Source organism: Raphanus sativus, chromosome 2 (genome assembly GCF_000801105.2).
Source record: "Raphanus sativus cultivar WK10039 chromosome 2, ASM80110v3, whole genome shotgun sequence".
NCBI lineage: Eukaryota > Viridiplantae > Streptophyta > Magnoliopsida > Brassicales > Brassicaceae > Raphanus > Raphanus sativus.
The window spans coordinates 32,503,054-32,528,019 of record NC_079512.1 but is presented as its reverse complement, the minus strand read 5'-3'; the positions used below and the strand labels follow the sequence as shown (position 1 = coordinate 32,528,019).

Genomic DNA, 24,966 nt, shown 5'->3' with positions numbered 1-24,966 from the left:
TTTTGCTTCCGTCAGAATAGAGATGTTAGACCATCTCCAATGTATTTTGTTATTTTCACCTCTAAAATAAGAGAACTCTATAATAAATGTGAGAGATGCTCCAATGTATTCCTCTAAAATAATAATTTTTAAAATATAGAGTAAAAATAGACGAATGCTATTTTTTCTCTATAAATAGAAGAAAAAATAGAGGAAAAAATAGAGATCTCTATTATAAAAAATAGAGATCTCTATTATAAAAAATAGAGATCTCTATTATAAAGGAAGAAATAGAAGTGAATTGGAGCAATTTTATCTTTAAATGCTATTATAAATGTGGAAATAGCAATGAATTGGAAATGCTCTTAGATGGACTAACCTCCATTCAACCGACCCCCATGCAGTGGGTAAATCGCATCGCATGGGTTGGACCCGCTAAACATGTAATTTAGTGGACATTAATTTTTGTCGTTCAAACTCGCTCCGTAGAGAACCTATATGGGTTAAACCAGCAGACCACGGATTGAATTGACAAGTCTACATAAGAATTATCTTCATTGCCCATGCTTCACAATCCCACTGAAAATGACACATGCCTGCTTGTACCATAAAACTCTATGCAGCCATATAAATAAAATAAGAATCAAAATTAAATTTGAAAAATCTGTAAATATTAAATAGTACTCCTATTAGATAATCTCTTTTTTTTAAGATTTGCTAAACCAATAATATAAAAGAGTAATTTCCGTTGAAAGAAAATGAGAAAGTAATTTCTTGAAAACATTTTTTATGAACACACAAATTAAACAATTCGGTCTGGGTTGGCTTTTGGGAAAATTCAAGAGACCCGGTTTAGTTTTAACCAATGCGACTTCACTTAATCCTGACAAGACTAATGATGATGACACATTGTCTGCCCAAAAAACAAAAGAAGAGAGAGATTAGAGTCCGAGTTTGTACGAGAAACAAAATTATCCAGGAAAATTAATGAGCTCTCGAGCTCGATTTTTGTTCTAAAAAATTACATTCTCAAATCGACTAAAGGGTTTGCTCTTCTTTCTGGAGCAATAATAATGGCGTGGAACGTGTTCAAGTTCTGCACAGCACTTCGGGCGTTGGGTTCGATCATGATCCTAGTCGTAATCGGGATCGTCGGATTCTCATACTACGCCCTTGTCGTCGCCAATTACGGACCTTCTCTGTTCCTCGGTGGCTTCGATTCATTACTATCTCTTCTCGTCTTAGCCCTCTTTCACTTTCTGGTAAGTCAAAGCTTGTTGATTTATTTGTATATATGGAGAAGAATAGGGCACAGTCTAGCTTTGCTGTGTATGGTAATGATGTTATACAAATTGAAATTGAAATTAGGAAACGAGTTAGGTAGTGAAGTTATTGATGGATACTATTAAGCCAAGAAAACAATAAAAGGAGTCACCTTTATTGGTTTGGTTTAGTGTAGACTTAGTGTCTGTGTGTTCCTCTAGCTTTATTGTATCTTTGTTATAGATTGTTTGCATTTTGTAGAACTCACAGGCTTAATAGATAGATGGAGTCAGTTCCTTATAATGATGATTGCTACTGCGCAGCTTATAATGTTACTGTGGAGTTATTTCTCTGTTGTTGTGACGGACCCTGGTGGTGTTCCGCCGGGGTGGAGGCCGGAACTAGACATAGAGAAAAGCGATGGAAGCCAAGAGTACACTTCACTTACGGTTGGAGATTCCTCCTCTCATATCGTAAGATACTGCCGCAAGTGCAATCAGTATAAACCTCCTCGTTCTCACCACTGTTCTGTCTGTAAGTTTCTCTTCTATGTGTGGCTCTCCTCTGGTGTATTTTGTTTTCTTTAGTTTGTGAGAGAAAAAAAGGTTTCATCTTTGCGGTTTTTCAGGTGGAAGATGCATTCTAAAGATGGACCATCACTGTGTTTGGGTTGTGAATTGTGTTGGGGCAAAGAACTACAAGTCTTTTCTCCTCTTCTTGGTATGTCAAAGGTTCTTTAACGAATAGGATTAGAAATTTTATTCCATATATACCAGAGATTTTTCTTGAAGTATATTCTCTTATAAAGACTAGATATGTCCATTGATGTTGGCCTAATACTATGTCAAAAAAATGCAGTTTTACACATTTCTTGAGACAACGGTGGTTGCAATATCACTGTTTCCGGTTTTCCTGGTATTCTTTACCGATGGAGATAGTGATGTTACAGTATCACCAGGAAGCCTAGCAGCCACCTTTGTTGCATTTGGTGAGTACAAAGATACATATATAAATTATCTTACTTTTTGTCTGTGTGTGTTTTTCTCGTCTAATTCAAAATCTTACGTTTTTCTTGCTTTCCAGTGTTGAACATAACGTTTGCGCTAAGTGTACTGGGCTTCCTAATCATGCACATAATGTTGGTCGTGCGTAACACCACAACTATTGAGGTAAAACAACTCTCACTTTTGGGGTTTGCTATTAACTGAACTCAAGGTTAATGGCAATAAACTTAGTGACCAGAGTAATGGTCTATTTTGATCTCAGGCATATGAGAAGCATACAGCTCCTAACTCTCCTTATAACATTGGTCGTAAGCAAAACTTTGAACAGGTTTTTCTCTCTCCATCTTACATGCTTTTATAGTAGATTCTTTGGTGGTTAAATAGAAGATTTTTCTCGTTACTAATCTTAGAGAGAAACATAATAAAAGCTTTTTTTATAAAAAGGGGTTTGTTTTTTTTGTTGCTGGATCAGGTTTTTGGAAGGGATAAACTGTATTGGTTCGTGCCACTGTACACAGAAGACGATATGAAAAGGATGCCAGCACTTCGAGGGTTAGACTTCACGAGCAGGTCTGAGGAGGAGTCTGAGCCGCTTCAGTCTCTATGACGTTAAGCTTCAAACTTTGGGGAATGGGTCTCTGCTTTTGTGTATGTATCATTAATGTCTTTGTGTATTAAAAAGATCAATGCTTCTTTTATTGAATTTGATTCTTCGTGTAAAGAAAATACTCAAACTTTTTGCGTTGCATACATAAATGATATTCCTCCTCATTTCTCAATGAGTTCTTAGTCTATTTCATCAAGTTTTCTTTCTTATTGTTCAAAAAATACTAAGCGTGATGTTTAAAGGTTTTGCACGACAACTAGATAGAACTAGAGTTTGATCTGTTCGTCTACAGATTTGATTTTTTTTTTATATAAATTGTTTCAATAATATTTTTAAATATATACTTTATTTGAATAATTTTAGATTTCTACTATTCTATTTGGATCTTTTCGGATCTGATTCAAACTCCGTCCATATTTATAATATCTGAATGAAATTTTATTTTAAAACAAAAAAATGTAAAAAACTATTTGTACTCAAATATATGCTTGAATGTTCATGTCTAACTAAATCTGTGAACAAATAATTTGTTTTAATTAGTCTGAATCTTTGTCATGAATGAAGGAATTTCATTTAAATCTATGAAATTATTATTGTTAACCCATAAATGTGAGTTATTATAGTAAATATAATTGATGAAATAGTTAGGAAAAGTGAAAAAGTAAGATATAATAAAAAAATTAAAATAGTTAAGTTCATTTAATACTTTGTAATAAATACTATCAAATTAATTAAAATACAATAAATGTAACAGTTCAAATTAGTTTAAAAAGAAATGAAAATTTGTAAGAATCTACTTAAAATATACAAATAATATTTTGTACTTATATTTTAATAGAATAGATTTATTAATTGCACAGAGAATGTTATTTTAAAATTCTAATACAATTTGTATTTATTAATATTAACTGTGCATGTATATATCTTATAAATAATTTTATTTATCTCAAATACTATTAACTAAATAGTTGTAATTATTAAAAAAAATAGATAAAATATTGTTAAAAATATCACTAGCTACATCTAGTTCAATAAATAAAAGTTTATACTGTCTAAACAGCTAAATCAAGTGGCATTTAGATGCAACATGGCAAAGTTACATTTCTTATAACTATTTTGTAATAAATATCCCAAACTGACATTTGTCAATAAAACAATATACAGAAATCCTAAGTATAATTAGGTATGGACATCTGGCTTTTCGGGTCGGGTCTTGGCGGATTCGGGTTTTCGGATTTTAGATATTTAGATCTAATAGGATAACTAAAATTTGTCGGTTCGGATTCGATTTGGATCCTATCAAGTCTAGGTCGGATTCGGATATTCTCGGATTCGGGTCAAGTCGGATCCTACACACAATAGACTTAATAGGGTAAACATATCGGTTCAGTTCCTATCCGAGTCAAAATTTTCGGGTCGGTTTCGGGTCATCGGGCCATAATCTTATCTAATCAAGCCATTTTTAGAAGAAAATCTTGAGAGAAAATTGCATGTGTAACGTGTAAACCATCAGCCAATCATATTGCAACTTTTGTGAAAATTATCTCGAGGAGATTCCCTTGTCCTCTCAGTGAAAACTGCATAAAAAGGGTTGAATAAAGTCTCACACTTGCAACAACATCTCGAGAGGTTTCTTCTCTCTTCTGCCGAGCGTTTGTTGTTCAAAGGTGTTCAAAGGTATGAACTTTAGATCTTTCTCCTTGAGTTAGCACCGCGGGTTCTGCTGTTTGGTTTGCCTTTAGGGTTTTCGTTAATACCGATCTTTAAATGAACTAGATTACGTTCTTGAGTTGCTTTCTAACGTTGGCCTCGTCTTTCCTTTTCGAATTTGCATTTGATGTTGCTCATGCGTTTTGAAGTTAGGGCTCTTGAGTCACTGTAATAAAGATTTGCACTTGGGGTTTGATCATGTTGTGTTTTAATTGGATTAGCTTTTTTTTACTGTTGACGTTGTCACGTTGCTAACGTTCAGATTTGTTTGAAGATATGTGATCTTGTGTTTCTGAGATTCAGTTGTTGTTTTTTATTTTGCATTTGAGGATTCTTATATGAATTATATTGTTTTGTGTAAGTGTAGCAACCAGGGAAGATGCAAGGAGGTGGTGGAGATCCTTTCGACTTTGGTCGTCGTCTTGGTAACTTTGGAGGCTCGTTTGGTGGTTCTTTTGGTGAATATGGTGTCCCGAGCAATGGTCCCCCGAGTCCGATGTCTAGTTTTGGAGGAGACTCTATTGGCCCTAACAATGGACCTCCGAGTCAGATGCCTGATGTTTTCGGAGGAGACTCTATTGATGGTTTTGGTAGATCTAATGGTGGTCCTCCGAATCAGATGTATAATGTTTTAGGAGGAGACTCTGCTGATGGTTTTGGTAGATCTAATGGTGGTCCTCCAAGTCAGATGTCTAATGTTCTAGGAGGAGACTCTGCTAATGATTTTGGTGGATCTAATGGTGATCTTCCGAGTCTGCCTAATTTTTTCGGAGGAAGAGATCCATTTGATGACCCTTTCTTCACCCAGCCTTTTGGTGGTACCATGTTTCAGCCCAGCTTGTTTGGTCCTCCTACCAGGGACCCTCTTGCAGAAATTTATCCTGATCCATTAGGGTTTATCGAGAATCATCATCACCAGCCACCACAACCGACACTATCAGATGGACCGACTATTGAAGAGATCATTGTTTTAGATGATGAGGAAGAAGGAGAAGTATATCAAGAGACGAGAGTAATCCTAGGGAAACATGGCAGGTCAAACAGTGGGGTGGAAGTTGAGGAGGCTATAGCTGAAGGTGATAACCCCTTTTCCGAAAAAAAAATCTTCTGCCTTGATCTCCAAGGAAGGAGATTGTTTTGGTTTCTTTGTAACTTGACGTGTGTGTTTATGTTTCTGTAGAGAGAAGGATCACGCATATGCAAAACATGAATGCAAATGCTATGGTAGACAATGAACAATGGCAGCAACAAACTCAAGGTTATAGTTTTATTTTTTTGAGAACTACTCAAGGTTATAGTTTCCAAAGAGTGAGATTGTATATATTTTTTCTGTGTAACTTGACTTGTGCTTCATGTTTCTGTAGAGAGAAGGATCACAAATATGCAAAACATGAATGAAAATGCTGTGGTGAACAATGAACAATGGCCACAACAAACTCAAGGTTATAATTTTTTTCTTTTTTTTTGAGATTTACTCAAGGTTATAGTTTCCAAGGAATGAGGTTGTTTTGTTTCTGTGTAAGTTGACTTGTGCGTTTATCTTTCTGTAGAGAGAAGGGTCACAAATATGCAAAACATGAACGAAAATGCTGTGGTGAACAATGAACAATGGCCACAACAAACTCAAGGTTATAATCTTTTTTTTTTGAGAACTACTCAAGGTTATAGTTTCCAAGGAATGAGGTTGTTTTGTTTCTGTGTAACCTGACTTGTGCGTTTATCTTTCTGTAGAGAGAAGTATCAGACACATGCAAACCATGAATGAAAATGCTGTGGTGAACAACGAACAACGGCAACCACAAACTCAAGGTTATAATTTATATTTTATTTTTGAGAACTACTCAAGGTTATAGTTTCCAAGGAATAAGGTTGTTTTGTTTCTGTGTAACTTGACTTGTGTGTTTATGTTTATGAAGAGAGAAGGATCAGACACATGCAAACCATGAATGAAAATGCTATGGTGAACAATGAACAATGGCAGCAACAAACTCAAGGTTGTAATTTTTTTTTTTTTTGAGAACTACTCAAGGTTATAGTTTCCAAGGAATGAGGTTGTTTTGTTTCTGTGTAACTTGAATTGTGTGTTTTATGTTTCTGTAGAGAGAAGGAGCACACACATGCAAAACATGAATGCAAATGCTATGGTGAACAATGAACAATGGCAGCAACAAACTCAAGGTTTTTTTTTTTTGAGAACTACTCAAGGTTATAGTTTCCAAGGAATAAGGTTGTCTTGTTTCTGTGTAACTTGACTTTTGTGTTTTATGTTTCTGTAGAGAGAAGGATCACACACATGCAAAACATGAATGAAAATGGTATGGTGAACAATGAGCAATGGCAGCAACAAACTCAGGGTTATAGTTTTTTTTTTTTTTTGAGAACTACTCAGGGTTATAGTTTCCAGGGAATGAGGTTGTCTTGTTTCTGTGTAACTTGACTTGTGTGTTTTATGTGTCTGTAGAGAGAAGGATCACTCACATGCAAAACATGAATGCAAATGCTATGGTGAACAATGAACAACGGCAGCAACAAACTCAAGGTTATAGTTTCCAAGTTAGGAGATTCTTTTGGTTTCTTTTAACCTGACTTGTGTGTTTATGTTTCCACAGAGAGAAGGAGGACACACATGCAAAACATGAATGAAAATGCTATGGTGGAGAATGAACAATGGCAGCCACAAACTCGAGGTTATATTTTCCAAGGAAGGAGATCGTTTTGTTTCTATGCATGTAACTTAACTTGTGTGTCTATGTTTCTGTAGAGAGAAGGATCACACATATGCAAAACATGAATGAAAATGCTATGGTGAACAGTGGACAATGGCAGCCCCAGCCTCAAGGTTACAGTTTCCAGAGCTCGTCTGTTACTTACGGTGGTCTCGACGGAAACTACTACACTTCGTCCACGACCAGAAGGACAGGAAGTGATGGGGTGAGTTGAAACAGTTTTAACATATTTTCCTTGTGTATATAGTTTTAGTTTATGCTTAACTACTCAAACTTGGTTTCATTGTGTAACAGTTAACTCTTGAAGAAAGCAAAGAAGCTAATACTGCAACACTCGAAGCAGCGCACAGGGTTTCAAGAGGTTTCCATAACAGGGTAGGTTACACTTTATACACACATACCTTATAAGTACCATGAAAATCATTTTCCTTTGTTTTTGGATCATATAAAATGTATAAGTGATGTTTTCACCCCTTGCAGGGCCACACGGTTGAGCGTACACGCAACTCGGATGGTCGTGTTGCTACAAACCAGATCTTGCACAATCTTAACGAAGGTAAGAAACACTTTCCTCATGCTTCAGAAAGATTCCATTATGTAGATGAGAGAACCTTGAGTTCATATCACCATAGAACCGTTTATTTCTCTTGCTGCAGATGAATTGGCTGGTTTTGAACAGTCTTGGAGTAGAAATTCTAGAATGCAAATGCAATTTCCCGGTCAGTCTGGTTCCTTTGGCAGTAAGTAGTCAATCTTATGTTGTAGGTTTCTCGTTTTTCTTACTATGTTCCGTTCCGAAACAAGAAGAAACACTCTCTTTTCGACATTTATTTCAGGTGGCTTTGTTAACAGAGAGCAACAAATGTTGCTTCCTCCGCCTGATCCAAGCTCTTCTCGTGCAAGAGGAGAGCCGCCTCACAGAAGAAGGAATGCAACGGATTCAAGCAGACTGGGTTTCTAAAGGCTTTAAGTGAATGTAACCAAAAGACTATTATATATATACTTTACTTATGTTGTTGCATTGTTACCGTAACATGTATTATGAGGACATGATTTGAATGGTTTATAATAATGGTATATGCTTGTTTTGCTTCATCAACATGTTCTTTACTGCTTGTACTCAAGTGATTAGATCAAGCCTCAAGGGTTTTCTTCAGTCATTGACCATTATAGTTCCTAACTAGAGTTTCGGTGTAAACGTTTAAAACTCATTATAAAACTCTTTCTAAATGGATTTGTAATCTTTATATTCAAATGTAAGAAACTTGTTTTCAACTTACTGCATTTGTAAAAGATTTCCTACTGCTAGTACACTATATCTTCTATAGATTTCCATTGAGAGAAGCCATAATTGTTGCTGGTCCTTTCAAGTTTGAGAAAATGTATTTTCTAAAGGCTTTAAGTGAATGTAACCAAAAGACTATTATATACTTTACTTAGGTTGTTGCATTTTTTTCTCTCTAACTACTAGTCTTGATTTTTTGAACAACTCTAACTACTAGTTTACTATACTAGTCTATTATATTACCTTTACTATGTACTTTATATTGCATATTTGTTATACGGTTTTAAGCTTAGAGATCATTACATATTTCCATGCATTCACACCGTAACCATACTTTGTGGCTCTTACTATGTTTAAAAATGCGCTTCAGTTTTGAGATCAATTATAGTTTATTGTTTCTCTACTTAGTATTTATGGACAATTTACTTCCGGCTTAAGCTTAGAAATCATTCACACCTTAGCCATACTTTGTGATCATTACATATTTCCATGCATTCACACCTTAACCATACTTTGTGGCTCTTAATTAGGTTTAAAATAGTGCGCTTCAGTTTTGAGATCAATTATAGTTTGTTGTTTCTCTACTTAGTAATTATGGACAATTTACTTTGCAGACGAACAACATTAACTATACATGTATTAAACTTTAATTTTATTTCACTTTTAATGTAAGACTTATCACATGTGGACTTCTGGTAAATAAATAACTATATATGTATAAATATGATTTTAAGGGAATAACCAGTATATTGTACAATATAAATGCTTAACTAATATCGTTTTCTACTGTGTATTAATGGATAATTTACTTTGCAGACGAGCAACATTAAGAGAAATTCCCACAAAAATAGCATAACTTTTTTTCATTTTTGAATGTTAGATTTATCACGTATGGACTTTTTGGTAAACAATTAACTAGATATGTACTAAATATGATTTTAGTTGAATAATTTAATTATTACTATATTGTACAATATAAATGCTTAATCAATATCATTTCTCTACTTAGTATTTATGGACAATTTGCTTTGCAGATGAGCAACATTAAGAGAAATTCCCACAAAAATAGCAGAACTTTAAATTTTTCATTTTTGAATGTAAGACTTATCACACAGGGATTTTTTGGTAAAATAATTAGCTATATAGGTATTAAAATAATTAGTGGTATAATTAAATTATTACTATAATTAGTATATTTTACAGTGTGAGTGCTTAATTAATATCGATGACACAGACATTAGTTGAAATTTTTTTGATAACCAGGATAAGTATAAAAGCAAAGTAATATAGCATACTTCTTTATTCAAACATAAAAAAACCTTTAAAACATAGTCAAGGATGATACTTGAAGCACCAGAGTAAAAACAACAATAACGACGAGAACATAGATAGTTGAAGGAGAGAGAGCTAAGCATATAGCTTTTCTCTTAATTATTCTACCAAGGCAAATATTAAAAGCTTAATTAGCGTCATCGATTGGCTTAACATAAACACCAATTTGTCGTAGAGAAAGTTCTGTAGACTTGCCATGGAACCCAACAATCTTATGATCTTTCTCCTCCAACTTGAACGGCACTACGTCCTTATATCCGTCACTTGGATCGTTTTCCAACACTGAATATGTTGTAATATTTGTGATGAAATCAAGCCTCTTCATTTTGTAGTATATAGACTCAAACTCGCTGTCATCAGCTGCAGAAGTTAGCAACTTTTGACCGAAGAATCCTTGGACGGATATGATGTATTCATTATTATCACAGAGCTTGAACTACACACAAAACGAAATTTATGCATCATATTTAAACGTCATCAAATTAAAGAAATAACGCTATCAATTTGGAAAATAATGTGGGATGCATCATATACCTCTTTTTTATCACCAATTTCTTCGAAGTCCCCGCGAACGTCTCCAAGCACAATCCCCGTTCCGTTGGCATATTCAAACGTGACCGATATCACAGACTCGTAGCCGTAAGATACCGTTATCACACGAACATTGTCGTGGATCCCATCATCCCACTCTTCACCAAAGTCAATACCTTGTGCTTGTAGTTTCTTGACCGGAGGAGCTACCACCACCGCGAAATTTGCACCAAGAGCATTGACACGATCAACGCAGCACCTTCCTCGGAAGCCAACAAGCTTATGAAACCCTATTGGCTTGAGGAAGAACTCGTTCTTAGCAACCGCTTTTCCAAATTCCTCAGAGCTTCTACCCATTGATGTGTTGAAGATTAAAGACGAGACAAAACCATCAGCATCAATAGTTCCCTCCACGGAGTTAATATATTCACCATCTTCATACCGCAGCTCAAACTGCACCAAAAAAATCAATTTTAAATAGATAGATAGATTAATATTTTTTTTCTTAAAAACATTTTAAAATGAATATTTGTATACCTCTTTACGTTCGTTTGAATCCATGCCGTGACAATGAGTTATACGTTGGTCTCCCTTGGCATACACAAACTCAACGGAGGTCACACGGCCAGCATCTTCTCCAACACACACTTTCCTCAGACCGTCATAAGCCCCATCATCCCAAGAATGCCCATCGGACCCACCTTGAGGCTCTAACTGCGTTAAAGCAGAAGAGACCACGTCAAAGTTAGCTTCTATGTCGTCAAGAAAACGACCAGAGCATCCAAGGAGCCCAACAAGCTTCGTTCCATTTTCGCCCTCCAACTTGAACTCGAAGCTGTCAGCTCCAGGCTTACCAAACTTCTGAGATGTTCTCCCGTGTGATGTCTTGAATTGAAGCTCTGTCACCGTACGATTAAGCGTTTCATTCCACATAAGGATATCACTATCGTATCGGTTAGCTTCTCCACGTGTTCCCTCAATGCATGTGATGTATTCGTCTGGGTCATTGACTTCAAACTCGGACTTGAAAAAAAATTAAGAAAAAAATGAGTAAAAACAAACAGCAATAATTAGAGCAACCAAAAATATACAAAGTTTATGACTAATATTTATTTATATTAAAATCGAAATATTACCTCTGTGATTTGTGTTCCTCTTTCGCTTCCATGTTCTAGCTGCACGACATCTCCATTTCTCACGTACTGGATCTTGATGTAAGCGACGCCTTGAGAGTCTTCTCCTATAATCACTTTCTTTACACCGTCGTAAACACCATCGTCGAAGTTATACTTTTCTGAGTCTTCTGACATTGTTTCTACTGATGAGAGTGTAGACATAATAAACAAAAACGGAAAATAAAACTAGAGAGAAAGTTATTTGTGCCTTTTGATTTTCTTAGCTCTGATGAAAGTGAATGGATGAGTCTCCTCTTATGTGCATATATACTGAAACTATATGGTACGAACCGATCTTCTTTTCCCTAACTACTATATTACTTTTACAGTTTTACTATATACTTTATATTTCATATTTGTTATACGGTTTAAGCTTAGAGATCATTGCATATTTTTATCCATTCACACCTTAACCATACTCTGTGGCTCTTAATTATGTTCAAAATAGTGCGCCTTAGTTTTGAGATCGATTGTAGTTTGTTCTTTCTCTACTTAGTATTTCTGGACAGTTTGCTCTGCAGACTAGCAACATTAAGAGAAAGTCCCACAAAAATAGCTTAACTTACAAAAAAAACAATTTTGAATGTAGGACTTATCACATATGGACTTTTTGGTTAAAATTAACTATATGTATATTACATATGATTTTAGTGAAATAATTTGATTATTCCTATAACTAGTAAATTGTACAATATAAGCGCTTAATTAATATCCTTTCTCTACTTAGTATTTATGACAATTTGCTTTGCAGAGTAGCAACATTAATAGAAATACCCACAAAATAGCATAACTTCAACAGATCAAGGAGTGAAAAATAGGGAATCATCCATTAAACTAAAGTAAAAGTGTATAGAAAATTGAAAAAAAAAATTAACGATGCAAAGAATATAACGATGTATATGATACTTCTCCAATTGAAATCGAATCAAATCATCTATAAATTATTACTATATTTATGTAAACCGACCCGGTTCTTTCTGAAGAAAGTAAAACTTAAAAACCAATTGTTTGTGATACTGCTTAACCGGAGAATCATACTCCGCACAAACGTTTTCTGCAAACGAAGTTACTAACTAAAATAACACTTATTCACTCACTCATCATACAGTTTATCTCCAGAAGCAGTGTCTCTATATTAGGCCTATTGTCCGGAATCTCCTGAGTACAGCATATCCCCATCCTCGCCATTGCAACCGCCTCTGTTTTATCAAACTCTTGACCGAGAAGTTCATCAATGAATAATCCACAATGCTCTCCATTTTCAGCTGCAATCCTCATTGAGCTTGTAAGCATGAGCTTGCCAGAGAGTATTTGGAGAATGATCACTCCAAAGGCGAAAACGTCGGTTTTCTCGGTGAATCTTCCCGTTGTGACGTACTCTGGAGCTAAGTATCCCATTGCTGCACTTGTTTTGAGTGCTGAGAAGACCAAATCGTCTGCTAGAAGGTTGTGAAGACCCGAATCAGCGATCAACGGGTTGAACTGCTCATCGAGTAGGATCTTCTCCACCGATATGTTTCGGTGAACAATGGTATGCTTCTTCTCTTGATCACTTCCATGCAAGTAAGCAATACCTTTTGCAATCCCTTTGATGATAGAGACTCTTGCAGGCCAAGCAAGAACTCGACCGGTCTCGTTTTCTTGCAAGTCAAGAAAACTCGAGAGCTTTCCTTTTGAAGCGAAATCATATATGAGGAAGCACTCTCCTCTGCCTCTAGAACAGCAGAATCCACGCAGCTTCACTAAGTTTTCATGTGACATGGAGGACAAAAGCTTCAGACCGTTCATGAACTCGGCTTCCTCGTTCTTGCAACTGCTTATGTTGATGCTTCTGATAGCTACAAGAGAACCATCTCTAAGGACTCCTTTGAACACCGAGGTAAAGCTGTTTCTGCTCAACAAGTTAGCTTCCGAGAAGCATTGTGTTGCAGATTCAACCTCTTCTAAGTTAAACCTGAAACTGCTGTTAACAACAAAGAGATGATGAGGCTCTTGTGAGAACTCAGCTCCGTTTCTGCTGTCTCCAAGAGGATCCCATTCTTTAGTGTAGGCAAGACTCATGAGTGGCGATGCTCGAAAGTCTTTTTGCTGATCCGTGCTGAGTCTTCCCTCTGAAAGCTCTGCTGTGTTACTAATCTTCTGCTTCCTTCTTCTGTAGCGCAAGAAGGTTAATAAACCGGCACCAAACAAAGTTATAGTGACGGTGATCACGCTTGAGATCAAAGCAACTTGTGGGAGTTTAGATGAGGTTTTATGACAATGTGTTTGGTTGCAATGACTTTTGAGATAGACTGAGTCTGAAATGTCATGAAGAGTTGACTTATCAGTGTCTTTTTCACCCTGAGGCTGCTTGATTTCGATGTTTGAATCATCAAAAGCAGAACAAGCTCTCAAAGAAGGGAACTCGATTCCACATAGCCCTGTGTTGTTCTCAAACTGGAATCTCTCATTCAACTTCTTGAGACCTTCCACACAAGATTTGAAAAACATTAGTTAAGAAAAGTCAAGTCAAGAAGACAGAGAGAGAAGCTTTACAAAGACATCACCACTCACCAGGAGGAACAAAGCCAGAGAGAGTATTGTTGCGCAAGTCAAGTGTATCAAGCTGAGGAATGTTGGCTAGGGTTTTTGGGATTGGTCCTGAAAGATCGTTGAAGCTCAAATCAATCCTACTCAACATACTCAAGTTTCCCAAACTGGAAGGAACCTCTCCGGTTAGTTTGTTGTGTTGCAGAGACAGAACACTAAGCTTCTTCAAGGATCCAATGCTCTTTGGTATCTTCCCTGTTAAGCTATTGCAGCAGAGATCCATAACTACATCAAAAGACAGACAACAAAAGCCATTCAAATCAGATCGGTCTAAAGGATTGATGAATGCTAAAAATATCTATATCGTGTTGTTTACGGTAACTCAGCTCTGTTTCTAGCACTAGCTCTAGCTCTGGCCAAGTCTAAATCAGTTAAGACAACCTAACTTCCGGTTAATCTAAACCGGTTTAAAAGTTGTGAGATGCTAACTAACCTTGCAAGCCAGCCATGGAGCCGATTCCCGCCGGAATCTCGCCGGAAAAGTTATTAACATTGAGATAAAGATCTGATAACTCAGTGAGATTTGAGATCTCTTGAGGTATCTCTCCGGAGAGACTATTGTAGTGTAAGTAAAGACCAGACAAGCATTTGAGCTCTGCGACGGCCGGAGATAGTTTCCCGGTTAAGCGTTTCCCTTGTAATGATATGTTGGCGACTTTCAGATGCTGGTTGCAGGCGATTCCTTCGAAGGAACCGTCGCATGGGTCGCCGTTGAACGTCCATGACTGGAGAAGCTTGTTCTCGGGGTCAAGGGATGATTTGAGCTCCATTAGAGATTTCAGCTCGGCGTTTCCTTGAACAGTTGGTGAAGTTGTAAGAAAAATAGAGAGGAGAACAAGTAACGTGGCGCTTAAGGCATCCATTACTGCTCTTTGCTTACTTATTTTTTCCTCTGTTTCGCCTTTTAAGCAGAGAGAGGGGAACTTTTGACGAGAGCCCAAGATTTCTCTTAAGCTAAGTGTCTAAGATTCTTCTTCTTCTCTCTCTCTCTATTAAATTTTTTTCTTTCTTGACTTGGAAAAAAGAAGTAAAGGAATGAAACTTTCAACGAAAGCTACGTAATTTATGGAGCAGAGTACTCTGTTTTCTTGCGGGTTTGGAGCTAGACGAAGAGAATATGTAAAACTTTAAAGAGGGGACCCAACTTCAGAATCTAGGACAGAAAAAATTTCTGTTTGTTTCTGGGAATTGGAAAGTTTAGCTTCAGCTCTCGTGAATCAAAGTTGTGCAAGAATATTTCTTGTTTTGGAGAGAAAAGGAAGGGGGAGAACAGAGCTTAGCTGGTGAAAAGTGGGAAGGCAACAAAGCATTGAATACTCTGTCTCTGTGTCTCCAAGAGAGAGACGTGTACTGCTTTTGAAAAGGAAGGCCTAAATCTTGATGACTTTTTTGGTTTTATTTGATGACAGTTAAATGTTCACACCTGTATCTTATAATAAGTGGGAAATGTGATGTATTTCCATGAAATGTAATTGGCTTTTTTGTTAGATAATTTACTTTTTGAGTTGATAACTCAGTGTAACTTAGGTTTTTGGCAATATTTTAGTAATCTCCTATGCTATATTTTTCTGAATATCACTCGAAATCATAACATGTAGTATTAATTACATCGTATCAGTCACTTTTAACGGAGATCTTTGCCACAATGACTAAGATCATTTCCAGCTAAAGTTGTTACAAAAATTTCGAATTGAATCAAAATACATTTCTTGGATGATACCGATATTAGTAGTCTTATGGCTGATGGCTCTCTGCTCTAAGTGTTATTGACTTATTGTTAACAAAATTTACCAAGTTATATATTTTTCTTCACAAAAAGATAGGATGATTGAATCATTAGAAGAAACACATTAATTTAACTAGAAAACAACATATTTTATTATTTTCAAATTATAAAAATATCATTAGAATTTATACTAAAATATTTATAGCTCCTTAAATTTGAGAACCGGCCTTCCACCTATGTATATAAATGGTAAAGTTGTAAAGCGGCTTTCGTGTGAGAAAAATGATAAAACGAGCGTAGAGTGTAGTTGAAGTTCATGTTTGGCGATTGGCATTTTTGGCTTATAGTCATAACTTTGGAATCATTTTAAAACTTGGATCATCCTTTTGCTCTTTGTCGAGACTCCTTTGCATTCTCCACGTGCACGTACGTGTTTACTCGTGCATACACTCCTACACATTCACATACCGTCTCTAAAACCGAGCAGATTTTTTGGATTAGAATAGTTGATTAAAGAATCTTTTTGTTTAGATCTGTATGTCTTATAATGTCTAAAATGATTACTAAATACGAGTTTATACGGTTTACAAAAGTCAATGATAATATCGAGATCTAGTGGACAATCATTCCACTAGCTCTTACTTTGTATGCTAATCAACTGTAAACTATAAAGTAAACTGATAAATATTTGAGCTTAATTACTAGATTATTAGTTATTTAACTATAAGAAAAACCATTTGCTAGTTCATGCATGTTGCAGTATTATAAACCCTATGTTTTGAACATGGAAGTTTGACTATTAGAAGAATCCAATGCGGACTCCAACACTCATCTAATTAGGTAAATATGCATGTCCTTTAATTAATAGAGACGATGACCACAAGGTCCACAAGTATTCTCCACCGTGTGACAGATTAACAATAAGCGATACTGGTAAAAATATTAACAAAAACAAATTAGTGGAACAGTCGTATTATAAATCGAAATGCATGTGTTTGAAAAAACAAAATATAATAGTATAAGCAGTAGCAGCATTAAATCAAGGTTTTCAGGTGAATACCATAGTAGCCAAGTGTTACTTTTGAAACAAGAAAATCTGGAATAATTGGTGGTATCATATCAGAGACATTTTTATTCTTAAAAATCATTTCTTTGACCTTTTTAAATTTGAAGATGGAGGAAGGAAGACTTTTGATTTACTTTTATCTTTTCTTTAATTACTTTGATGAGTTTGAACTTTAATTGATTGTTTTACTCGCAACTTTTGTCTATTTTGAATCTCTTTTTGCGCTTGTCTTCTTTTTTGAATCTATATCATTTATCTTTAAAGAACTTTTGAAATATTTGTACTACTGACAATGGAGTTTTATCTTAGAATATAAACACTACAAGATACCATGCTAAGTTCCAGTCTTCACGGCCTACTTTTAGGTCAGCAAACTCTTACAGTTGATTTATCAGACGAATGTATAATTTATGTCTTCAGGAAATTTATACTCTTTTCTCAATACGCAGTGATATATTCCATAAAAGTGTCCTTTGATTGGACCCTCACATACGCTATACATAAAGTTGCAACTTTTACTATATTTGTTTATTCTTAAAGTTGGTTTTGTATGATTAAGGAAGACTAATGCAATAATCTCTCCACCATTCTCGGTAGAAATGTCGACTTTTAACATGTACAGCATTCTATGAAAGCAAAACAGCGGAAAAAAACATACAAATAACCTGAACTGCTACAAAGATACTTGCCAACTAACATTGAAATTTGAAAAGCGTAACAACAATCTAGAAGTGTCATTAAAAACAAAAGAAACGATCATAAGTTCATATAACATTCATAACATGTCACTTTTTTTTTTTGATCAAAAACATTCATAACATGTCACCATAATCGAAAAAAATACAAATAAATGGGGTACACAATCACTAATCAGCCACGTTCTTATCTCCAAGTACCAAATCTTCCTTCTCTCGCCACACCGCATGAACCTCGTCCGTGCGAAACCGCTGCGTAAAGGTAGAGTCTTCCAACGGCGTTTCAATACCGTTAACAAACGCGAGCAGACCCGTGTAAGCAATCATGGCTCCGTTATCGATGCAGTAACGGTCATCCGTCGCAAAAAGCCTACCGTCACGCTCAGAGCACATAGTCCTCATCATATCCTGCAAACGCTCGTTACACCCAACTCCACCAACTATCAAAACGTCTTTCTTGTCACAATGAGCCATCGCTCGTTCCGTTATCTCAACCAACATCGCAAACAACGTCTCCTGCAACACCAACCAACAAATCAAAAAAATAATCATTAACCAAAAGCGTCTCTCATTTTATGAACAAAAAAAATGATAAGAGAGACTTACTTGAAGGGAGTAGCACAAATCAGCTGGTGTGCACTCGTTGTTCTTGAGCTTCTCCTCTGCAGTAGTTTCGATATAACTCAAGATCCCACTGAACGATACATCCATACCTTTAACAGCATAAGGAAGGTCAATAAACTTCTCTCCTTTCTTCGCAAGCTAGTACACAACAAAGAAACAAACAGAGTTAGGTTCTTGAATCTTGAGACAGAACACGGTTCTTGAACTTTTTTACCTGCTCGATGTTATAACCAGGACTCGGATCATTAGACAGATTCAACACCCTCGCGAACCGGTCCAAGCAATTACCAACAGCGATATCAATAGTCTCACCGAAAATCCTATACCTCCCTTCACTATAAGCAATCACCTGAGTGTTCCCACCGCTCACATACAAAACAACAGGATCATCAGCACCAGTAACAACCCTCCCCATCTCGATGTGAGCCACGCAGTGATTCACACCGACGAGAGGCTTCTTCCAGAGCTGGGACAGCACCCTGACGACGATGGCCGAGACTTGCAAGGGAGCGCCCATCCCGGGGCCTCTGGTGTAGCAGATGCAGTCGATTTCTTCCGGGGTGATTTTGGAGGTTTCTAGAGCTGATTTGACTAGGGGAAGAACGTGGTCGAGATGGTGATGGGCAGTCTCTCTAGGGAGGAAGCCGTGACCAGGTGGGGTTATGTACGTGTGGCGAGGGTTGGCTAGGATTGTGCCGTCTAGCGTTACGATTCCGACGCCGATCTTGTTGGCTGAACCCTCGAAACCTATAGCTATCTTTCTCTTCATCTCTTTCTCTGGTTACAGAACAATAAAAAACAGAGGAGGCAAGAGTATAAAAGTAAGGATTAGATGAAGAAAGATCCAAACTTTCACATCTATTGACTCGTGAAACTAGTTTTCACAAGACATAATTAAATAGAGTAATCATTTTTCATGGTCTAGTATTGATACTGAGAGAGATTCGACAACTAATGTAAGAAACTCATGATGTAAGAATCAAAATCCAAACTAAAAATATGAACAACAAATGTCTCAGTGTACATTTGAAACATACCTCAACTTCTCGGAGTCAACTGTTTTCGAGTAAGGACACAGTTGCCCTTTATCTTCTCGGGAACACGTCTTTACAGTCTTCCCCTTGTGATGTTCCCTCTCGGTCAAATTGGAGGCGTTCGAGCTTGAAGCTCTGTGTTTTTTTTTTCTTTTTGCTCCACAGAGATTTAGGGTTCTGGTTCAACTTTAATTCGGGTTTGGTTTGATTATCAGTTGGAGATTTCGGTTTTATTTCAATTACGATATTGAATGTTTAACCAGTTAAATGTTTTAACCGGTTGGGATTTAACCGGCTGGTTTCCTGGGGTAATTAACGCTGTTAATTTCGCTGATAACTCCAATCGTAATAGTTCAAACATCCGGGTTCTAGCCCGGTTTCTTCTCGTTACTTGATTAACTGTGATATGTCGGGTTAGATAATTGGTGTATAAGCCCAACAACCTAAACCTTGTCTTTGTTGCCTGTAGTAGAATCATGGCCGTTCCAATATGATCTTGAAAAATATCTTGGCCCATATATAAATTTTAAAAATCGTCAAAGCTTAATTAATACACAAGACACCAACCTAGCAACTAGAGTTATAGCGTCCTAACCACTAAACCATAAAACTATACTACAAAATGATGTTCTTTAAAATGATAATGAATTCTTGCGTCTAAAGCTTTAGTTTGTTAAGTTTTAGGTCAAGGTCAAGGTCAAGGTCAAGGTCAAGGTCAAGGTCAAGGTCAAGGCCAAGGCCAGATCAAGATATTATCCCTATAGTCATTGTGGTCATCTTTTGTCAGTTAGAAGTTCTTTCCCATAATCGTGTATCCCTATATAGTCATTGTGGTCCGAGGCCTTAAACACATACATGTATAGCTTACTGACCCATGCATGAATATGAATTGAATTGTCATAATTGCATTATTTATACCAACTACCAATTAGTTAAAAAAAAAACGTTTTCAACTACCATTCTATCATTTATGGGTTCTTATAAATATCATGCAGCGTCCAATTTAAGAACCTATGACTACATTTTCTCTTAATTTTGTATTTTATTAACTTCTAAATTATTAGATATCCACTATAATTCACTGTTGGAAAAGCTCTTACGATTACATGATATAATTGGCAAATGAAAAATCTAAGAGACTATGTAAATAACTAAAAATATTATATATGATCAGCTATTACAAAGCATTTAAACTTTTAAAATTACCACCACAAAATAAAATAAAAGTAAATAAGAACCAATTTTTTTTTGTATAAAAACAATCAACCAACTTCTTTGAACCAATCTTTCCTTCATGCTTAGTTATTTAAGCTGTGTAGAGTTTGGGATCAGACAACCTTGGAACAGGAATAGCCACAAGTGGACTCTTCAACTTAAGAACAAGCCCAAACTTCTCTTCAACCTCAAACTTCTGTCCTTTAGGAGCTTTCCAGTCAAAAGAGTGAAGAAGCGACGCAATGTTGAACAGAACAAGCCTCTCAGCCATGTTAATCGCCGCGCAAATCCTCCTCCCCGATCCAAAAGGCAAATACTTGAAGTCACCTCCATTGAAATCAAGAGAGTTCTCCAAAAACCTCTCTGGCTTAAACTCGTTTGGTTCATCCCAATGCTTAGGATCTCTGTGAATCGCCCAAACGTTGATGAATATCTTCGAGTCTTTAGGCACAGTGTACCCCGCAACCACAGAGGTTTCGCTGTTCCTATGAGGCACAAGAAGAGGAAGCGTAGGGTGAAGCCTAAGAGTCTCTTTCATAACCGCTTGTAGATAAGGAAGCTTTGGTAAATGCGATTCTTCGACGATGCTGTCTTTTCCGACAACTTGATCTAGCTCTTGTCGGATCTTCTCGAAAACTTCCGGTCTACTAACGATCTCCGCCATTGCGAATTCTGACGCGTTGACCGACGTGTCCACACCACCAAGAACCATGTCCATAAGCAGCGACTTGACGTGTGTCAACGAGAGAGGAGCTTTCTCGTCGTCGTCTTTAACCCTAATCAAATACTGCAAGAAATCTTCTTCTTCCTCGCTTTTCTTACCAACCATCTTGACGTGACTCTCCATAACACGATCGAACAAAAGATCTAGCTTCTTCACGTGGACTTTCATCTTCTTGACAAGTCCTTGGAAGTCAAACCTCGCGAACATGGGGAAGAAGTCAGAGTAGTTTTGTATCCCTTCGATGTCGGAGATATCCGAGATTAGGGTTTTGAGCTCGTTTCCCAAGCTCGTCCTCTCTTCTCCTTCGACGGTAGCTCCCCACATCATCCTCGTCACGACGTTGAAGATGGAGAGGAAGATCTGCTCTCCGAGGTTGACGGGAGACCCGTCGCGAGCCATCTCCGACATGTAAACGACGGTCTGTCGTGTCTCTTCGCGGCGAGTGGTGTAAGAAGCCTCGAGAGTCGGCGTGGTGAACATCTTCATGACGCAGAGCTTGCGTAGCCTCCTCCAGTGGGTGCCGTAAGGAGACCAGAGGATGTCTTCTCCGCCGTAAGTGTTGATCTTCCCGACTTCGGGGAGGTCGTGGTTCGCGAAGGTTACGTCGTGGGTCTTGAGAACCTCGCGAGCCATGTCTGGGGAAGAGATGACGATCGCGAGTTTGGAGCCGAGGTGGATTTTCATGAGAGGGCCGTGTTTTTGAGTTAGGGCTTGGAACTGAGTGTGGAGGATGTCGGAGTTTAGGAACGGGAGGTTTCCCACGATGGGAAGTGGCCATGGTCCTGGAGGCAACGGTGGCCCGTTCTTGGATTTGGCCTTTCCTTGAATCCAGAAGTAGCAGAAAACGGCGAAGAGAGCAGCCACGGCGAGCATGATGGAGCTGTATGGGTCCTCTGTGTTGAGGACCGTGGAGAGAGTGAAGTTAGAAGAATTCGCTTCCATTTTTTCTTTCAGACAAAGATCAATATCTCTGTGTTTGAGAGACTTTGGTTTGTTACTGGAGGTTTTAGTGTTGTGTGGGGTAGATAAGATAGGGAGTATGGATCGAGATTTATATTGTAGGCTCGGGGAAGACTGATGGTATTATTTTATTATCAGTATATTATTATAATCTAACTTGTAAGAAATTTCTTAGGTTCCTTCATATTCAGAACTCAAAAGTGAAAAGATTTGCGATGGCGTTGAAATTAGTATAAGATTTTGCAGGTATTTTTTAGAAAATGCAGAAAAAGTAACAGTAAACCGGCGTATCTTATTTACACAAATTAAATATTTTAGTAAAACCAATTGAAATGTTATATAGTTACAAATTTCATGAGTAAAAGTTCTTTAAAATAGTCGAAAATATATTTTGCATTATGAGAGGGAGGCATTTAATAATAATACTAATAAATAATAATAATAATAATAATAAATATTAATAAATATTCTAATATTAATATTAATATCATAATAAACGAGAGAAGAGAGCTATAAACGCCAATCTTGACTCAGTCGCCCCCAGTGTTGAAGTCCCGTTCAATAATTCACAGAAGAATTTAATGGTGTACTAACACATCACTCCACTTGTGAATATTCAAAACCTTATCAATTATCCATCAATTAATAATGGTAGTAATAGGTTGAATTTGACTTGTTTTATTGTGTGATTGCTGATTTTATTTTGTTTACCTTGGATATTTTTTTAATGCGTTAAAAGTAAAATACAAGACTTTTCAACGTCGTGAACTAATTTTATTATTTGTTTTTATGTCGGTTGTTGGTGTTACTTGTAAGACCGGCTAGTCTACAGGATTTAAGCTCAATTTTGTTCCAACATAAAAACTATATTAAAATCAAAACGGTAGAATAAATTCAGCAATTCCAAGTTCTCGTAATTAAAAATTAAAATGATCAAAAGCTAAAGTTTTCTATTATATTTGTTCAAAAGTCAAAACACTCAATTTTTTTCACGTAACATTCAATTTCCCAATTAACATTTGAATTTTACAAATCAATGAGCTAATCGTTTTTCGTAACAGAGTTAAATGTAAATTCTAAAAAAACAAAGTTAAATCAAGAAGAAAAGGTACAGAGTAAGCGTCAAACAACTGACAAATGCAAACAATAGAGCTTATTTGGGTCAAAAAAAAGAAAAAGAATTGAGCTCTATACAGTAGAACTTCTATAAATTTATAATATTGGGACTTTAAAATTTTATTAATTTATAGAGATATTAAATTACAAAAGTTTCCTTTTTTAGTTTTTTTTATTTTTTATTTTTGTTTAAAGAAAATATTTGATTTTATGATATGTGCATTATTTAAATTTTAGAAATTTGACATCGATATTGTTTTATTATCTTATTTGGTGTATACTTTTATGTTTCTTAGAATTGTTATGTGATTTTCGATATAAATTTACTAAATACTACCAAATATATTGAAATATTAAAAAAATATGTATTTTCATTGTAAATATAAAACCAACAATATAATGTTTAGCTTGTACTTATATAAAAATATATATTGATATATTATTAATTTATAATTTTAATGGAACTATATATTTACATGGGAGTTTTGAAAATATTATTATCTTATTATTTTATCGATTTCTATCATATTTTACACGGCCCAAATTGGGATCGGAAAATTTATTAATTTATAAAAATTATTAATTTATCGAGTATTAATTTATAAAGGTACTACTGTATTATGTTTTGTATATAAAATAGAACATTGATCAAAAGAAGGTATATAAAATAGAACAAAAATAATTAATGGCTACAACTGCTACTACATTCAAAAATAAGGTCAACAAAAGCGAATTAACTTTTTAAATTGAGTCATCTTGACATTACTACGAGACCAAAACACACAAACATCATGAATACATACATTCTTAGCAGATCCCATTAGCTTCTTCTCCTCCTCTTCTTAAAACTCTTTATTTTCTTCTACTTTACCTAATAACCCACTCTCTGTCTGACTAGACGTGTGCAATACCTGAAACTCCAAACGAATCCGCTACATTATAGTGTCACTGATAATTTGATATCCTCCTTGTAACATTTTAACCACACATTTTTTTTGTCACCGAATTTTAACCACACATGTTTCTCCAAGTAACACGGCAATGGCTTCAGTTCAGCTATCATGAACTCTTTCTCATACACATCTTTGCTCTCTCTGTTAATTCATCTTCGACGTTCTTCTTTTGTTTCTCCACACTCTCCAAAACGTTTAGCTCTCTTTCAGTACCAATAATCTTATTCCTTCCAATTCTGCTTTTGCCGCTTGTTGTTGCCAATGGCGGAGGCAGGATAACTTTTTACCAGGGTCAGGTTGACAACAACTTCAATTTACAAGGGTCATTGAGCTAGTTCTGTAACATTTCATCAAAATTATTAGAAGGAAAATACAGGAAAAAAAATTCATGTGGGTCATTTGACCACCCTAATTACATGCTGGCTCCGCCACTGGTTGTTGCAGTATTGGAAAGTAAAATGGTGGCTGCATCTGAAACTCTGAAATCAGCTTTGGTTTTTCATAATCATGCAACCGTTACTGGCAGCACTGCCTTTTGGTGGTAGAGAAACTTGGGTTTGGTTTTCTTCGGTTGATCAGCTTCGAATTAATCTGAATAAAAACGTCTATGGGTAGCTTGGAGTAATTTACCTATCATGGGCCTAAATATAAT

General features: G+C 36.2%; 6 protein-coding genes across 15 annotated transcripts; 2 read left to right on the top strand and 4 right to left on the bottom strand.

Moving 5' to 3' along the window:
* Nucleotides 1-885: 885 nt before the first annotated feature.
* On the top strand, nt 886-3,040 carry LOC108819033 (probable protein S-acyltransferase 13). The gene is made up of 7 exons (XM_018592020.2): nt 886-1,241; nt 1,566-1,776; nt 1,871-1,962; nt 2,101-2,230; nt 2,326-2,411; nt 2,509-2,574; nt 2,719-3,040. Exons 1-7 carry the CDS (start codon nt 1,053-1,055, stop codon nt 2,851-2,853), a joined length of 909 nt encoding a protein of 302 aa, XP_018447522.1. The 5' UTR covers nt 886-1,052; the 3' UTR covers nt 2,854-3,040.
* A 1,383-nt stretch (nt 3,041-4,423) lies between these two features.
* On the top strand, nt 4,424-8,366 carry LOC108840817 (uncharacterized). Of its 10 annotated transcripts, none has more exons than XM_056991844.1 (16): nt 4,424-4,530; nt 4,931-5,639; nt 5,744-5,821; nt 5,928-6,005; nt 6,114-6,191; nt 6,295-6,372; nt 6,480-6,557; nt 6,664-6,741; nt 6,840-6,878; nt 7,025-7,102; nt 7,173-7,250; nt 7,325-7,494; nt 7,584-7,664; nt 7,770-7,845; nt 7,946-8,029; nt 8,126-8,366. In XM_056991844.1, the coding sequence occupies exons 2-16, from the start codon at nt 4,943-4,945 to the stop codon at nt 8,248-8,250; spliced, it is 1,896 nt and encodes a 631-aa protein (XP_056847824.1). In that variant the 5' UTR covers nt 4,424-4,530; nt 4,931-4,942; the 3' UTR covers nt 8,251-8,366. The 10 variants fall into 10 exon arrangements, with proteins under 10 accessions (XP_056847824.1, XP_056847823.1, XP_056847835.1 ...); XM_056991843.1 differs by having other exon boundaries at nt 6,840-6,917; XM_056991855.1 differs by lacking the exon at nt 6,114-6,191 and having other exon boundaries at nt 6,840-6,917.
* Nucleotides 8,367-10,025: 1,659 nt separating this feature from the next.
* On the bottom strand, nt 10,026-11,774 carry LOC108841577 (jacalin-related lectin 45). Its single transcript, XM_018614327.2, has 4 exons — nt 11,574-11,774; nt 10,975-11,460; nt 10,441-10,890; nt 10,026-10,342 (listed from the first exon to the last, which is right to left on the bottom strand). Exons 1-4 carry the CDS (start codon nt 11,772-11,774, stop codon nt 10,034-10,036), a joined length of 1,446 nt encoding a protein of 481 aa, XP_018469829.2. The 3' UTR covers nt 10,026-10,033.
* Nucleotides 11,775-12,495: 721 nt separating this feature from the next.
* Nucleotides 12,496-15,555, bottom strand: LOC108819054 (somatic embryogenesis receptor kinase 4). Its single transcript, XM_018592043.2, has 3 exons — nt 14,635-15,555; nt 14,166-14,426; nt 12,496-14,077 (listed from the first exon to the last, which is right to left on the bottom strand). Exons 1-3 carry the CDS (start codon nt 15,062-15,064, stop codon nt 12,702-12,704), a joined length of 2,067 nt encoding a protein of 688 aa, XP_018447545.2. The 5' UTR covers nt 15,065-15,555; the 3' UTR covers nt 12,496-12,701.
* A 2,120-nt stretch (nt 15,556-17,675) lies between these two features.
* LOC108820428 (uncharacterized) lies at nt 17,676-19,528 on the bottom strand. Its single transcript, XM_018593373.2, has 4 exons — nt 19,350-19,528; nt 18,527-19,089; nt 18,295-18,450; nt 17,676-18,204 (listed from the first exon to the last, which is right to left on the bottom strand). The coding sequence occupies exons 2-4, from the start codon at nt 19,079-19,081 to the stop codon at nt 17,860-17,862; spliced, it is 1,056 nt and encodes a 351-aa protein (XP_018448875.2). The 5' UTR covers nt 19,082-19,089; nt 19,350-19,528; the 3' UTR covers nt 17,676-17,859.
* A 962-nt stretch (nt 19,529-20,490) lies between these two features.
* On the bottom strand, nt 20,491-22,327 carry LOC108843628 (flavonoid 3'-monooxygenase CYP75B137). The gene has a single exon (XM_018616860.2). It carries the CDS (start codon nt 22,225-22,227, stop codon nt 20,653-20,655), a length of 1,575 nt encoding a protein of 524 aa, XP_018472362.1. The 5' UTR covers nt 22,228-22,327; the 3' UTR covers nt 20,491-20,652.
* Between the last annotated feature and the right edge of the window lie 2,639 nt (nt 22,328-24,966).

Bases quoted from the DNA above. Each gene is read 5' to 3' on its own strand.
- LOC108819033 (XM_018592020.2), top strand. From the start codon at position 1,053: ATGGCGTGGAACGTGTTCAAGTTCTGCACAGCACTTCGGGCGTTGGGT. The intron at 1,242-1,565 runs GTAAGTCAAAGC...GCTACTGCGCAG, and splicing joins TAGCCCTCTTTCACTTTCTG to CTTATAATGTTACTGTGGAG. The intron at 2,412-2,508 runs GTAAAACAACTC...TTTTGATCTCAG, and splicing joins GTAACACCACAACTATTGAG to GCATATGAGAAGCATACAGC.
- LOC108840817 (XM_056991843.1), top strand. From the start codon at position 4,943: ATGCAAGGAGGTGGTGGAGATCCTTTCGACTTTGGTCGTCGTCTTGGT. The intron at 5,640-5,743 runs GTGATAACCCCT...ATGTTTCTGTAG, and splicing joins TGAGGAGGCTATAGCTGAAG to AGAGAAGGATCACGCATATG. The intron at 7,846-7,945 runs GTAAGAAACACT...CTCTTGCTGCAG, and splicing joins CTTGCACAATCTTAACGAAG to ATGAATTGGCTGGTTTTGAA.
- LOC108841577 (XM_018614327.2), bottom strand. From the start codon at position 11,774: ATGTCTACACTCTCATCAGTAGAAACAATGTCAGAAGACTCAGAAAAG. The intron at 10,891-10,974 runs GTATACAAATAT...TTTTTGGTGCAG, and splicing joins ATTCAAACGAACGTAAAGAG to TTTGAGCTGCGGTATGAAGA. The intron at 10,343-10,440 runs GTATATGATGCA...TTTTGTGTGTAG, and splicing joins AAATTGGTGATAAAAAAGAG to TTCAAGCTCTGTGATAATAA.
- LOC108819054 (XM_018592043.2), bottom strand. From the start codon at position 15,064: ATGGATGCCTTAAGCGCCACGTTACTTGTTCTCCTCTCTATTTTTCTT. The intron at 14,427-14,634 runs GTTAGTTAGCAT...CTTTTGATGTAG, and splicing joins CTCCATGGCTGGCTTGCAAG to TTATGGATCTCTGCTGCAAT. The intron at 14,078-14,165 runs GTGAGTGGTGAT...CTTGTGTGGAAG, and splicing joins CTCTGGCTTTGTTCCTCCTG to GTCTCAAGAAGTTGAATGAG.
- LOC108820428 (XM_018593373.2), bottom strand. From the start codon at position 19,081: ATGAAGAGAAAGATAGCTATAGGTTTCGAGGGTTCAGCCAACAAGATC. The intron at 18,451-18,526 runs GTAAAAAAGTTC...GTTGTGTACTAG, and splicing joins CTGGTTATAACATCGAGCAG to CTTGCGAAGAAAGGAGAGAA. The intron at 18,205-18,294 runs GTAAGTCTCTCT...TTGGTGTTGCAG, and splicing joins ATTTGTGCTACTCCCTTCAA to GAGACGTTGTTTGCGATGTT.
- LOC108843628 (XM_018616860.2), bottom strand. From the start codon at position 22,227: ATGGAAGCGAATTCTTCTAACTTCACTCTCTCCACGGTCCTCAACACA.